The sequence below is a fragment of the Mustela lutreola genome, chromosome 2, assembly GCF_030435805.1.
Source record: "Mustela lutreola isolate mMusLut2 chromosome 2, mMusLut2.pri, whole genome shotgun sequence".
Lineage (NCBI taxonomy): Eukaryota > Metazoa > Chordata > Mammalia > Carnivora > Mustelidae > Mustela > Mustela lutreola.
The window spans coordinates 165,290,757-165,306,266 of NC_081291.1; the positions used below are offsets into that span (position 1 = coordinate 165,290,757).

Consider the following 15,510-nt stretch of genomic DNA (forward strand, 5'->3'; position numbering starts at 1 on the left):
TTACTTATTTGGGTACTAGTGAGTGATTCTGAATAAACTTTTTTCCCAAAAAGGAATTAAGGTGACATGTATAACCATACATGAAATACAAAGAAGATAGCAAAGTAGAAGTAGATAAGAAAGTTAAATGAAAAAATAAAGCTTAGTTACACAAAACAGAACCAGGAATGAGGCCACACATATATCAATAATTTACTGTTGATGCTAGCATCTGATATTTTTATATTGTTTTACCATTGCCAGAGATGGTAAATCTTACATATTTTCAAATATTCTAGTTTACTAGAATTAGGCCAGTAAGCTTCTATTCGTTAAGAAGTTTGTGGTATTAAGTTTTCTGTTACATGTAGACTTATAGAAAAGTAAAACAGTTCCCCAGTATGTATCATACCCACCCTTTTGCTTCACCATCCTCCCTCTGTTTCCGTTCCATTCTTGATCTGGACTTGTTCTTTCTGCACCTTTCCCACTTATCTCTACTGGGGGTTCTTGTTTTGAGAATCACTTGGTGGGTTGTTTAAAATGCAGATTCCCTTTTGAAGAGACTGATAAACACAGCCAGGGGACAGGGACAGAAGCCTGCATGACCTCATGGAGCCTGAGATCAAAACCCAAGTCGAGATCTGGAGTCAGATGCCCAACTGACTCAGCTATCCAGGTGCCCATAAGCCTGCATTTTTAACAAGGCGCTTAGGTGATCTGATGCAAGTAGCCTGCAAAGCAAAGTCAAACACCACTTTAGATTCTTTTTTTCCTGAAGCCTTGCAAACATCCTGATTTACTTCAAAGTTCTTAATACACTTCTAGTCCCTTTTCATTGTTTATATTTTTCCTGGCTTCCTACCAAGTGATAGTAGCTACTTAGTACCTTAAAACACAGATAATACTAGGGAGATCTCATTTATAACAAGTCTAGCCATAGCCATCAGCTTTTGTGATTTTAAGATTTAAGGTCCAGTCTTGCTTCTGTTTTCATTTGCAGATGAATCCACATAGTTAGTTTCCCTGGACTTTGACTGCTTCATCTGAAGTGGCATCATTGTTCAAGAATCAGAAACTTGAAGTGTTCAAAGAGATTTTCCCTCAGTGAGAAAACCAGAGTGTTCAGTGATTTGTCTATGGAGGCTAGAGCCTGGATTGAACTACAGGCCTATCACTTTTTTCTATTTAATTAATGTTCCTTTGGAGTAAGTTTCCTCATCTCCTCTTCTGCTCTCTTGCTCCTTAGAATTCTGGGGGAATAGTAAAAAAGCTTCACATGTGTTCACCAAATGATATTTTATACATATTTATAAGAAATGTAATATCTTAGATCAGTTAATCTTTCCAAACAACTTGAAATTCCAATATCTTAAATTTTTAAAAGTAAAATCTAAAATATACAAACCATAACTTACTAGTAAATTAGATTAGAAACTACTGTTAGTGGGGGTGCCTGGGTGGCTCAGTTGGTTAACTACCCAACTCTTGATTTCAGCTCAGGCCATTATCTCAGGGTCATGAGACTGAGCCCCACATTGGGCTCCATGCTGAGTGTGGAACCCCCTTAAAGTTCTGTTTTTTCCCTCTCCCTCTGGTCTCCATACCCCAACCAAAGAAAAAGAAATACTGTTAGTGTCATCGTAAATACTGGTTTTACCCCTCTGGTAGCATTAAAACACTTAGATCATTCATAAGAGCACTGTGGTGAGACCTCCCATGCCCAAATCCTCTTGGCCTTACTTCAGCCACTCCTGTGGCCACCAGTTTCCAGTAGGAGTGGAAAACTGCACTTTGCATGATGTTCCAGAGACCTCTCTCATGCTCCTGACAAGTTGCAGGAACTGCTTGGCCCTTAGGCACGCACAAGTTGGAAGAAGTGTGGAGCCACCTTCTCCCCACTTCAAAGGCAACACAGAGGCACATTTCCTAAGTCTCCCCAAAAGGTGCCTCAAGATCAAGACTAGTACCTATGTGATGTCCAACTCTTGCATCATTGGTTGACTTTCCTTTCTTCTGTTTCCTTTTTCCATCACTCCTATTCCCTGGGGTCACTTGCCAAATAAACGACTGTATGCAAACTTGTCTTGGGCTCTGCTTTTAGGAGAACTAAGGCTAAGATAAAGAGTAAAGTAATACTGGCAGGCAAAATGATGACTTCTAAGATTGTTCTATTGTCACCATATATTTCACTTTGTGAATGCCTACATAAAGTTTTTTGTTTCTTTCAGCTTAAAACACTGGTGGTAGAATAGACCAGGATTATCAATTATAAAACTGAAAATATATTCATAATTGAATTCCCTAAAAAGGCCACAAACTTGTTTTACAGACTTAGTTTTTAACCAGGGCTACTGCTATAATCTTAATATTCAGCCTCACCTGAAAAGCTATGCCACTTACACGAACAGGTCAGTGGCATCTTCATAAAAAATTTTTCTGTTAACTTTAGCTCAAAGTACGGCTTTATCTTTCCATTGTGAATCTTACTGTACCAATTCTACACTGGTCCATCAACTTTTTTCTTCTCCCTTTTGCAAATATCAGTGTTCTCACTTAAAACTAGTCCTTGGTTTTTGTCTTTCAGTAGAGAAAATGTTACCTCCTTTATGACAAGAGGCTTTCTGTGATAAATCTGAATTTTGCTGTATTCTTCGTTGGTTTCACTTTACGAATATACAGAGTATACAGATATTCTTTACACATACAATACCATTTTAATCTCTGTAGCTTTGTGAATTATAAATTAAGGGCAGAGAAATCAAGTAATTTGCCCAAAGCCCAAACTAATAAATACTAGAACTGGAACTTAAATTCTGATCTTCTGATTCTGAATCCCTGTTCACTTGAAGGTGAATGATTCCAGTTTGCAAAGACTGATGTTTTCAGCATGGACTGACTGAAATTTTATCAAGAATATTTTATATTCAAATAAGGACTTGGATAAAAGACTAATTATAGGCATAGAGAGAAGCATTTATCTTCCATCTACCTGAAAGTGCTCAACAGAAAAGTAGCCCCTTTTTACCTAGTCCATTTTAATACTTAAATATACATAACAGACATTTTCTTTAAAAGACAAAAGCCCAATAAAAACCATTCTCTACATAGTAGTAAATAGGTTTTCATATTATGGACTTCTATATGCTCTTGTTTGTCAGTTTGTTAAAACAGAAACGCTGTTAAAATAAGAAGGGTATCTGTTCTAATGAACTGCACAATTTAATTATTTACAAGATCTTTTTCCCCAGCACAAATTCATTTGTGCTTTGGAAAGATGCAGGTTTTAAAGCTGAAATGTTCCTTCTGCAAATTACAGATACACAACATTTAAAACAATGTTGAAATTCTAGGTATTCAACTCCAGTTGGCCAAAGCCATCAGTCTTAAGATTCCCCGTTATATCTGCTATAAAGCATCTCAACAGATGGATTCCAGAATAGGTCACGGAACTGTGAAAAGAAAAGAAAAATTTTCTTCTTTACTTAAGATGTAGTAACATACCTGAATTCATCTAACTTAAAAACTGCTTAAAAACTTTTGAGTTCCATGTATGAAACAGAATGTCTTGATTTGTTCTACCTTTCCTCTCTTCTACCTTGTATTCTAAATCTGATGATACACATTATTTGATCCAGTTTCCTTCAGGATCCTAAAAATTTCACCATATCTACTACTTTGCCTTTTATTAAGCAGACTGTTTTTTTTTTTTTTTTTTTTAAATTGAGGTATAATTGACATGTAATATTAGCTTCAGTTGTACAACATAATGCCTAGGTACTTGTATATATTGTGAAATGATCACAATAAAATTTAGTTAACTATTGTCACCAGGCATAATTATAATTCTTCCTTTTCTTGTGATGAGGACTTTTAAGATCTGCTCTCAGCAACTTTCAAATATGCAATACAGTATAAACACCACCATGCTGTATATTACATCTCAATGACTTGATTATAACTGGAAGTTTGTACCTTTTGATCCCCTTCACCCATATCTCCTATCTCCCAACCTCTACCTCTGACAACCACCAATTTCTGTATCTATGATTTTGCTTTTTTGTTGTTTCTCAAATTCTACATATAAGTGAGATCATGTGATATTTGTCTTTCTCTGCCTGACTTATTTCACTTAACTTAATCCCCTCAAAATCCACCCATGTTGTCACAAATGGCAAGATTTCACTTTTTTAATGGTTGAATTGTATTCCATTGTGTATATATATATATATATATATATATATATATATACACATACCATATTTGCTTTGTCCATTCATCTACTAATGGACAGGCTGTTTCCATATCTTGGCTACTGTAAACAATGCTGCAGGAACATGGGAGTGCAGATATCTTTTCAAATTAGACTTTTTGTTTTCTTCAGAGAAATACCTATAAGTGGTATTTTTTGATCATATGGTAATTCTATTTTTTGAGGAATCTCATACAGTTTTCCATAGTGTCTGTACTAATTTCATTTCCAAGAGTGCACAAGGGTTCCCTTTCTCCACATTCTCACTAATGCTTGTTATTTCTTGTCTTTTTTTTTTTCTTTTGTCTTTTTGATAATAGTTATTCCAGTAGGTGTGAGGTGGTATCTCATTGTGATAGTTTTGGTTGCATTTCCCTGATGGTTAGTACTGCTAAGCATCTTTGTTTTCATTTTTTCCTGTTGGCCATGGGTGTGCATTCTTTGGAAAAACGTCTATTCAGATCCTCTGCCCATTTTTTAATCTTTTTTTTTTTTTTTTGCTATTGAGTTATAGGAGTTATGTATTTCAGTTACTAACCCCTTATCAGATACAAGATTTGCAAATATTTTCTTTCATTCAGGAGGTTGCCTTTTCCTTTTCTGGATGGTTTACTTTGCTGTGCAGCTTTCTTACAGTTCAATGTAGTCCCTCATGTTTATATTTGCTTTTGGTGTTGAATCCAAAAAATCATTGCCATGTCTGATGTTAAGGGCCTATGTTTTCTTCTAGGAGTTTAATGGTTTCAGGCCTTAACATTCAAGTCTTTAATCCATTTTGAGTTAATTTTTATATACAGTGTAAAACAGTAATCTAAGTCTCATTCTTTTGCATGTGGCTCTTCTGTTTTGCCAACACCATTTACTGAAGATGCTGCCTTCTTCCCATTTTATATTCTTGGCTTCTTTGTCATAGTGACCATATATTTGTGGGGTTATTTCTGGGCTCTCTATTCTGTTCCATTGATCTATGTTTCTTTTTTTAATGCCAGTACCATACCTTTTTGATTACTGTAACTTCATAATACAGTTTGAAATCAGGGAACATGATACCTTCAACTTTGTTCTTTGTAAGATTGCTTTGGCTATTTGTGGTCTTTTATCGTTCCATACAAATTTTAAGATTGTTCTATTTCTGTGAAAAATATCATTGTAATATATTCTATTTTGCTTTTTATTTTCCAGACTATAAGTTTTGATTTCTTTAGTTTGTTCTTTTTGTGACAAAGATTCAACAACCTTGATAATTTAGACCTTTTTTTGGTTATTTTAAAAAATCATAATCACCACTATTGTGTCTGTTATTGTCTACTCATCTTACTAATTCCATCCATATGTCAGCTGTAAGTGACCACATGATTTCTCAGGATACATGGACTTTTATGAATACACTATGACTTTTGTGGATACAAGAATCATATATACCTGTACATAAAACAGGCAAAATATTTTCTGCTGTACTCTTAATTCCCTTCTTGATATATTATAGCATTTTAGACTTTTTGACCAAAGCTGCTTGCTTGAGAACAGCCTATAATGATTTCTGGTTTATAAGTGAAGTTATATAGCTTGAAGGAGAAATAGAAGTTAGATTGTCCACACACTAATTATGGCATCTTGAACTCAACTGCAACATTTTTGTCAATTAATGTGATTTTCTTTGTCCTTAGAGTCCATTGTCTTTGCTTGGAATTCCACTATATAGAAAGCAATTATACTCTACCTACTTACATATTTCTCCATGACAGCTATAAAAACATATTGATCCCAGCATCATTAGGGGCTTTACTCCATTTACAAATCCGTACTCAGCTGGGGCAGAGTTCTGACATGAAGTTCAGCATTTAACTTTTGCCAAAGCCTTATAGGCCAAAGCTTGCTAGACTATAATTCCCCCTTTCTCCTACAAGGATCGTATAAGAAGGAAATAAAACCCAACTTATTTTATAATAATTATTCTGTGAACAGGCCAAACTTCTTTCTGGAGGGATGGACTAGGACTTGGTCTTGCACATAAAACCAAGGAACGTATATAACGCTACTTTCTGAGTTGGGTTTTGAGAGCTACATAGTATAGTATGCTAAATTCCTGTATATACAGTACATGTTGAAGTTCTTGGAAGTCACCAGGTTCCTGCATCTCAATTAAACTTGAACTTGTATGGCTTCTACAGTGCCTTGGTCACTTGTGGCAAGTACAGTGGCAGCAGTGATTCCAGGGTCATACAGGAGAGAATGCTGATGTATCTAAAGAAGGGAGTATCTTTAAAAAGTAGTGAGAATCTGATACTACAGGTTGTTGGCCTAACCTTGCTACTTACGACTTGGCAAGAAAGGAAGCGAACATTTATTATATGGCTGTGAGTGCATCAGTCACAATACATTTTATTTGATCCTTGTAACAATCATATTTTACTAGTGAGAAAACAGACTCAGAAAATGAAGTAAGTTGCTTTAAAATCTATGGCCAAGAAGTAGAGGAACCATGCAAAATCTAGGCTGTCTGACCTCAAAGCCTATGCTCCTTCTATTTAAACAATTACCTCTCTGCAACCCACTTCATTTCCTTGACCTGTGACCGTAGCTGGAAATAGGGATGTTGACTGTGAGGACCAGGTGAGTATTATGAATGATGTAACCTTCCCCAAGACCATCTGTTTTCAGATAACTCTAGTTCTTAATGTCTAGCCACAGTCTATCCTGATTGGTCTGAGGGCCTGTAGCTCAAAGCAGTGTGGAGCTAGTGCTAGATCATTTCCTTGCTTGGAACACTATAATTCTATTAATGTAGGTCAAGAAAACATTGTCAGTTTCTCCCTAGCTCCAATAAACTGTTAATTCAAATTCAGCTTACGGTCAACTAAAACTTAATTTTTTCCCCAATAAATGCTGCTGTTAAGCCATAATCTGTCCATCTTATGTTTGTGCTGCATTTTTAGTGAAGGTCTCACTTCCTTCTTATTAAACAGTTAAAAGAATAGCTATTCTTCTATGCCAATGCTCAGGGCTCTAAGAAATGGGATTTCATACCTGCCCTTAGGAATCTTCATTATATAGATGGGACACAGACAAGTGAACAAGATAAATACTTGAAAGAAAGTCAAAGGAAAAGAGCACTTTGTAGGAATGACTGAACGAAGGATTCTGATAGGCATGTTCATAATTACAAACAATTTAAATGTGATCTGGATTGGTAGGACCTTGAATGACTGATTAGAGGACAGTTTCATACACAACTATTACTTGTTTTTAATTATTTCTCATTGCAAATACCCTATTACTTTCCACAAAGAAGTGAGAGTAAGAAAGTCAAATGGGAGTGGCACTGTATCTCGGCTCTAGTACAAGGTACAGTATATCCAAGGTATATGAAACTCGTGTTTCATCACTAAACTATCAAATATCTCAAAATTGTCAGCTCTAGAAGTAACCATTCTATCTGCTACCAATGCTTAATTCTAACTTAAAGGAAACATTTCTTTACATATGGTCCTTTTAAAGAAAAATTTTTATTCCTCACAGCATGAATAAGCTTTCTACCATAAAGATAATTTTTCTTTGAAATTGAGAAAAGCATGGTAGTATCTTTATTGTGGCTGTTATTTAGCTGATTTTATAAAGTAAGAAGTTTTTATTTCTGCTGTGATCTAGGATTGAGCTAGGATGAGGCAGAAAGAGAATGAAGATACCTATAGGGAAGATACCTACCATGTAGAAGGAAGACAAAATAGAAGGAAGAAAAAATAAAAACGCTGATGGATTGTACCAATAAATCATGGTTAAGTGCATAGTCTTCCAAACTCCTCTTATTTTAAGAGATACCTCAATTTAAGAAATACTATGTAATACGAAAGGATGTTAGTACATAAAGTTACAAAATAATTTAGCTCTTACCTTACAGGAAACAACTGAGGAAAACATCCTTGTGTTTCACTGTCAACAAATTTCTGGATCTGAAGTACTTGTTTTAAAAGATGTCCCTTGGAAGATTTGTCAATTTTTGTTAATACCATCTTTAAGAAAATAAATATTTAAGCATTAGAAATAAAAAGTCTTTAATACAAAATTTTGGGCACCTGGGTGGCTCAGTGGGTTAAAGCCTCTGCCTTCAGCTCAGGTTATGATCCCAGGGTCCTGGGATTGAGCCCCACATCGGGCTCTCTACTGAGCAGGGAGCTTGTTTCTCCTTCTCTCTGTGCCTGCCTCTCTGCCAACTTGTGATCTGTCTTGTCAAATAAATAAATAAATAAATAATCTTTAATACAAAATTTTATGTTTTAGCTACAAATTTTTTAAAAGACTTATTTATTTATTCTAGACAGAGAATGAGTGCACAGTGGTGGGGGAGGGAGAGGGAAACAGAAAACTTAGCAGACTCTGGCTGAGCGCAGAGCCCCATTGCAGGGCTCAATTCCACCATACCAAGATCATGACCTGACCTGAGACCAAAAGTCAGACACTTAACCAACTACACCACCCAGGCGCCCCTAACTACACATGGTTAATAACAACTAGATGAGCCTGGTAAGTTTCTTATTCTCTCTATACTTATTTTTTCATCTATAAAATAAAAGGAACACCCCCAAAAGGAGTTACCATGAAGATTAAATGAGTTAATGTATGCAATGGATAAAACATATACTATGTGTTTGCTGTTTAATGGTGCTTTAACTACAAAGGGCCAAAATATCTTGGATTCAAGACCAGTGAAAAGGACCTTGGGCCATATTTGTAATTGACATAAGACAAATTTCATATGATCACTATATATCTTATGTTAACTAAGACGAATAGTATTAGGTTGATCCAAATAAAATTGCCAACTTATAATCACTTTTGACCTACAAAATGGTTCTGCCTTATATGCAATAATACAAAGGAAAAACTAGAAATCAGGCTATTGTATCTTATATCCACTACACTTATAGGAATGATTACAAAATCAATTAAAAAGTAAAACTTTGATCCATCAATTTCCTGGGGAATTTCTACAAAATTAAAATTTCCTGACTAATCATTTATGCTTTCCAGTTATTAAAAAATGTTAATGGTAAAAGAAGTGAGTAGCAGAAAGCATGTGGTTTCTAATGACTTGTGAGTCCTTCCAATTGGGAGTCTTTTTTCATAAAAGCAAACATGCTTGTATTTAAAAGGAGGCATAATTCCTCTATCACAACCTCTTTCCAAAAGAGAAAGTAGAATTTCTTTAAATTTGAAGCTGAGAAAAATATACAATTTTATAAACTGGTACCTATGATACCAAATCAGGAATACTGTATCACTTAAAACCAGTTTGGCACTACTGGGTATTTTCTACTATGTGGACTATAATCAAACCTTTGACTCCTCATACTAACTGTAGTTATAGCTTATGCTTCATAGGGCTTTTGCAAAATCCCAAAATTCCATAACCCCAAGAAAACAAAAACATCACTGACTAGTAACATGGTTTGATTTGCATTAAACTTCACTGTTACATTTTAGTGGTTTCTTTTTTTGAAACCAAATTACAGTCAAAGGATTCTTTTTCTTAGAAAGGAACTTCAGAGGTCTATGTTATCTGGAAAACTCATGAAGAAAAATAAATGTGGATACCAACCTACTAATCTGTATTCTATTCTAGGGCAAACAACAGAAAAAAAATACAAGTAAGATATTCCCAGAAGAAATATTGTTTTCCTAAGGAACATAAAAATCCTACCTGTATGTGCTGGAGCCTGTTATTTTCTTGCAATGGTTCTTAAACTACAAATTGCTTTAGCAAGTTTTTCAGTTGCAACTTCATTTACACTTCGATATGTACTATATGCCAAACTGCTGTTAAAGAGCCACTAATATGTTTTAGACAAATATTTATATTGCCATTAAAAAAATGAAGGGAAAAAGCACTTAGGAACACTAAATGAGCAGCTTAAAAATACTTTATTTTGACTATAATTCTGAAAACTTAAAGCTGAGAGAAAGAAAAGAGAATTAAAGTACCACAGAACTTATCTACTACTGGTTGATAATTAAAAAGATTATTCAAAAACTATTCTTGCAGAGATAAGAACTGTTCTCTCACTGAAAAGACACACACACACACACACACACAAGCATTTGCACATGTATACACACAAACTGGTATTTCCAATAGCAACTGTGATTCAAAGGAAATACTTACCACATAAGGTAATGAAAATTCTTCACACATTCCTATGGCAATACTGTCGGTTTTTTGAATTCCGACAACACTATCCACTAACAGAAATGTTCTCATCAAACTATAAGAATGCAGAAATAAAAAATTAATGACAATATCAAATATACTCATTCATTTCTTCCCTGACCCTCATTATGCGGAGAAATTTTTTGAATAATTTTCACTCCAAAATATAAAAAATTTTTAGGCAAAGGGAATTTTCAGTTTATTAGAAGTTCATCCTATAATCCAATAAATCTCAATGCTATTACTTTCAATAACTAAGTTTACTAAATATTAATTTATTTTAATAGCAGATATTAGACCTAAGATCCTCTGCTTGGGCTGAACACAAAGATGAGTGAGTACCTTCCTTTAAAAGCTTGAATAGGGATGCCTGGTGACTCAGCTGATAAATGTCTGCCTTTGACTCAAGTCATGATCCCAGGATCCTGGAATCAAATTCTGCATTGGGTTCCTTGCTTGGCGGGGAGCCTGCTTTCCCACTGCCTGCTCTGCCTGCAGCTCCCCATGCTTGTGCTCTCTCTCTCTCTCTCTCCCAACAAATAAATAAATACAATCTTAAAGAAAAAAAAAAAAAAAAGCTCGAACTCTAGTGGGAGAAAGAGACATGAATCCAATTAACTATAACATGCTTTTGGATTAGATTTATAAGAAAATATTTTCCTTACTTCCTTCGTTCTTTTAGATAGGTCTCTACCATGTCAACAAAATCTTCGGGAGCTCTATAACCATAACCTGGCATGTCCACCAATGTAAAATATTTTCCAACTTTGAAAAAATTCATTTTCTTTGTGTGCCCCTGATAAAATAAATGGAAAAATAAAAGCTTCCTTAGAATACATCCTGTATATATTTAATGACTCAACATTTTCTATTCAATCAGCAAATATTTATTAAAAGGCTAAGTGTTCTGAATATAATCCTAGCTATGCTGATGATGATACAGGAAAAGAATATAGAAGAGAAGTGGCTGGAGATAAGCTTAGTTGATGCTACTTCTACCCTCCAATTCCTTTTTAAGAGCATCTATATGACTTAAGAAGAACTTCTGATTAGAAATATGTACCCAAAATATGTTGGAGTCTTTTCATTAGCTCTTTCTCAGTGAAAGGTTATTCTATAATGGTGTCACTGCATTAGTCAATATTCTCTGATGAATAATTTATCTAAATTTTAAAGGGATATAAATTATGGCACAGATTGGTTAAACTAAAAATACTTACTGTTAGTCATACAGGTTTTCATAAAACCTAGATGCAAAACTTGAGAGTTTGTTACATCTAGACTACTGCTTCCCTAGAATCAAGATGTTTTGCATGTTTCATTAGATGGTTTTAGAGCTTTCGGTAAACCATTTTTTAAAAGCATGTACAACACTAAAAATATGTGTTAAACTAAAATGATGTAAAGATGGTAAAAAGTCATGGTTTTGTGTCTAATGACGCTATTTATCAGAAAACAAAAGATTACGATAAGCAACTTAAAACGTCAATTGTTGAACTTAGAACAAATATTTTCAGAGAAAATATTCTGTAAAAACAGTGCTTAGGTTCCCAGTTAGTTGATGTGTCTATCCATAGAAAAATGACAGATTAGGAAGTCAAGAATACACTTCTTCCATTGTCCTCTCAAGCAGGAAGGGAACCCACCCTACCTAGAAATCAGAGTTTAGCTGTGTTATTTGAGGAGACAGAGTAGGCCTAAGGATAGGAGATTTAATGAATACAATCATCAGCATTAGCGATGAAGCCAGATTAACTACATGAAGAAATGGGGAGCAAGAAAAGACTAGGAAGCTTCATGTAAGGGTTCCAATGCAAAGAAAAGGGGGGCAGTGAGCCGCAGGTTGGTGGGAACATTTTGCCATGGATAGATAATAAGGTGAGAGGAACTAGGGGTGAATTTTAATGACACAGTATCTTAGATATTGGTAGTCTGCATCATTGAGAAAGAGTAGAGGAAATTTTAAAAATGCCAGAAAGCTACTATAGCAGACTGGCTGGGGTAATCACATCATTTGGCCTTGGGTAAACTGGGGTGTGCCTAATATATATATATATATATATATATATATATATATATATGTATACATACATATATATCTGTATCTATATCTATATATAAAGAGAGAAGGGGTAGTAGAAGAAGGGAGGGAGAAAGGACTTAGCAAAGTATACAAGATTATAGGATTATAGGAGAAAAATCACTTCAAAGCAGTTTCCTCTAAAATCAGGGCAGGAGTAGATGATCAATCTTAAAGAAGCAAATACAGAATGGCAACAATACTTCATGCAGCAACTCTTTGGAAAAGATCTGAACAAAAGATTTCCTCAAGAAACTGGCAAGACAACCAAAATAAATCCAGACATACTTCCTTCTTCTTCAGGGATAGGTACAGGTGTCAATAAAATGTCTTAGTTTACTACTTGTTTGAAAGAAATCACTGTTCTAGAAACTTAGCAAGTATGATTTCTTGTACCTCTCAACATTAATTAGTCACTTTAGTCAATTCAGAGATGGTTCAGACATGTTTTACATTTCAATATACTGTTTCTTTTATATCCCATGGGCCTCCCCAACACTTTCCTTCAACATACCGGTTTCTTGGAGACTCTGACTTCAACCTCTGGAGCCAGGGCAAATAAGGCTTTTATTAGAGAGGATTTTCCAACATTGCTTCTGCCTATAAAACACACCTTATACAAGGAAAAAGAAGATAACTGAGTACAAGGTTTATATATACATTTTTATTATATATTGTATTCGCTGCAAAAATCTGTTAAACGACTGTCTTTCCTAGCCATGTAAAAAGGAGGCTTATGTTTAGTTGAACCTCAAATTCTGACATAGAACTACTATCTACTGAATGATTCCCAGGGCCAGGTACTGTTCAAAGCACTTAGCATAAATTTTCTTATCTACTTTTTATCTTTCCCTATCAGGTAGGTAATATTATTATCCCCATTTTACAAATGATAAAACTAGAGGCAGGGAGAGGCTAAACAACTGGCCCAAAATTATATAGCTAGAAGGGAAGAAGTTGGAATTTAAACTCAGGACATCTATATCCAGAACTTGTGCCTTTAATTACATTATACTACTCAAGAACATCTGGGACATTTATTAAGCATTCCTTATTTACAAAGTTTTTTGAAGTTAAAAATTATATGCATGTCAACAAAACTTATTCTAAAGTACAACTACGTCTCAAACTGCATTGCCCCACAAACTCCCAGAGTTGACTATAACACCATTGCATTTATGAGGTTATTCTTTTCTCTTGATTCTCTTGTTGCAATTAAACTTCTCTCCTTTAGACCTCTATAGTGTAGAAAGGAACATAATGTTCCAGATACTAACCATTAATATACATGACTGCTTTTTAACATGGTATTGAAGGGGGTACAATACCAATCAGTGGTTCTAGGGGAGAGTGGTTATCACCCTCTGGGGGGTGTTTTAGAAATTTGTAAGGGCATTTCTACTTATGAATAGGACTGGGTGGCACTTCATGGGCGGGGCCAGGGATGCTACATATTTTGCAAGACTGGGTCAGTCCTTCAGTATGAATTGATCTGAGTCCTGCATAAGTTTCAAATGCTCTGCCAGATTAAATCCAATGATAATATATAAATAAAACTAAATTTCAAGAAACAAAAAGTTACTGGACAAAAAGCCCAGCAATTCAGAAGCTTCAGTCAAAACACGATGTTGTCTCAAAATTATGAAACTACTTCTATTCCCCTTAGTTCTGACTATTTAAACTACCATAGCAGTTCTAATTCGAAGGAAAGTTTCCACTGCAGTGGTGCAGTTGCAAATAATGAGATCTCTAAGACATGCATAAAATGCCTACTCGTGGAATTTCACTAAAGTTGTTTAATAAAAACCACATTGTGGCCATGTATATGTAATTATTATTTCTGCACGACAGGAAATTCAGATTGGGTTAAAGGACCATCACATTTGTGTAACTATTGCACTTTTCCTATTCACTTTGTCTCATTTGTCTCGGCATGTTTTTCCCTACGTCAATTAAGAAGGAGAAAGAATAAAAAGCCATTTAATTTTTGCACTGGTTTGGTTTTTACAATCATTTAATGTATATTCATTACCAAAGTAACTAAAACTATATATGCGTATTTAGTTAAGATAATTTTATGCGTCCCCACAGAGCTAGAAAATCTCTCTCGTTCGGTGACAAGAATAGGCGAGGGCAAAATGCCTGCCCCAGTCCTCACCACCTGAGTCTCACCTCAGGGTGGGCGAGGTCCGGGGCGTGGTCGAGACGCACCGCGGAGCTGAGGTACTCGATGCGGTTGCGGCCGGTGGCCGTGAAGACGCTCTCCGCCTTGGAGATGTCCTCCAAGCTCGGGTCGAAGATCTTCACGTGAAGGTCCAACCTCGCGTCTGGAGTGAGGTGCCGCTGGAGTTCCTGTAGTGGGAACGCGAGCTTCGTCATTTGTCTCTTGGGCAGCCTGAGAACTTCCGCGAAGGTTTGGAACGTGCTGCAAGCTCGGTTCACGCGCCGCAACGCCCCGGTAAGCTCCAGTAGCTTGCGGGTGATCGGCCGCAAGCCTGGGGCTGTCATTTTCCTCTCCCAGAAGTCCCGCGCAGGGCTTCGCGCCAAACTCCGGCCTGCGCCCGGGCGACACCTCTTCCGCTGTGCCTGCTGGGAATTGTAGTCTCATCTGGCCTCACTCGTTTCCGCCGCAGCGCTTCCAATCCAGAGAGCCCGAGGCCGCGGTTTCTCAGAGACCGGGAGGCGGGGGTGGGGACTCGGGGGCTGACGGTTGACTCACGCTCAACGGCAGACTGACGACTGAGCCTTTGACTTCTGTATCACTGTAGGGAGGTCGTTTGACAGTTTGCAGAGGTGAAAAGACACACCTGGGCCCTGTGGCCTTTGAGTGTCGCACGAAGGAGCAAACGTGTGAAGCTCTGGTGGATTCCAGGCCTGTTTACTCCTCAGAGAATCCAGTTATCTCACGGATCATTGATGTTTGTTGACGTGCGCATCACTCGGCAGACCGGATTCCGGTGGAGAGCGGCAATGCATATCGAGTCCGAGAGGGAA

General features: G+C 36.3%; 1 protein-coding gene across 2 annotated transcripts; it reads right to left on the reverse strand.

Moving 5' to 3' along the window:
• Window positions 1-191: 191 nt before the first annotated feature.
• GTPBP8 (GTP binding protein 8 (putative)) lies at window positions 192-15,093 on the reverse strand. Of its 2 annotated transcripts, none has more exons than XM_059164120.1 (6): window positions 14,728-15,093; window positions 13,031-13,129; window positions 11,102-11,232; window positions 10,392-10,491; window positions 8,123-8,241; window positions 192-3,431 (listed from the first exon to the last, which is right to left on the reverse strand). In XM_059164120.1, exons 1-6 carry the CDS (start codon window positions 15,022-15,024, stop codon window positions 3,329-3,331), a joined length of 849 nt encoding a protein of 282 aa, XP_059020103.1. In that variant the 5' UTR covers window positions 15,025-15,093; the 3' UTR covers window positions 192-3,328. The 2 variants fall into 2 exon arrangements, with proteins under 2 accessions (XP_059020103.1, XP_059020102.1); XM_059164119.1 differs by having other exon boundaries at window positions 14,689-15,091.
• Window positions 15,094-15,510: the final 417 nt, after the last annotated feature.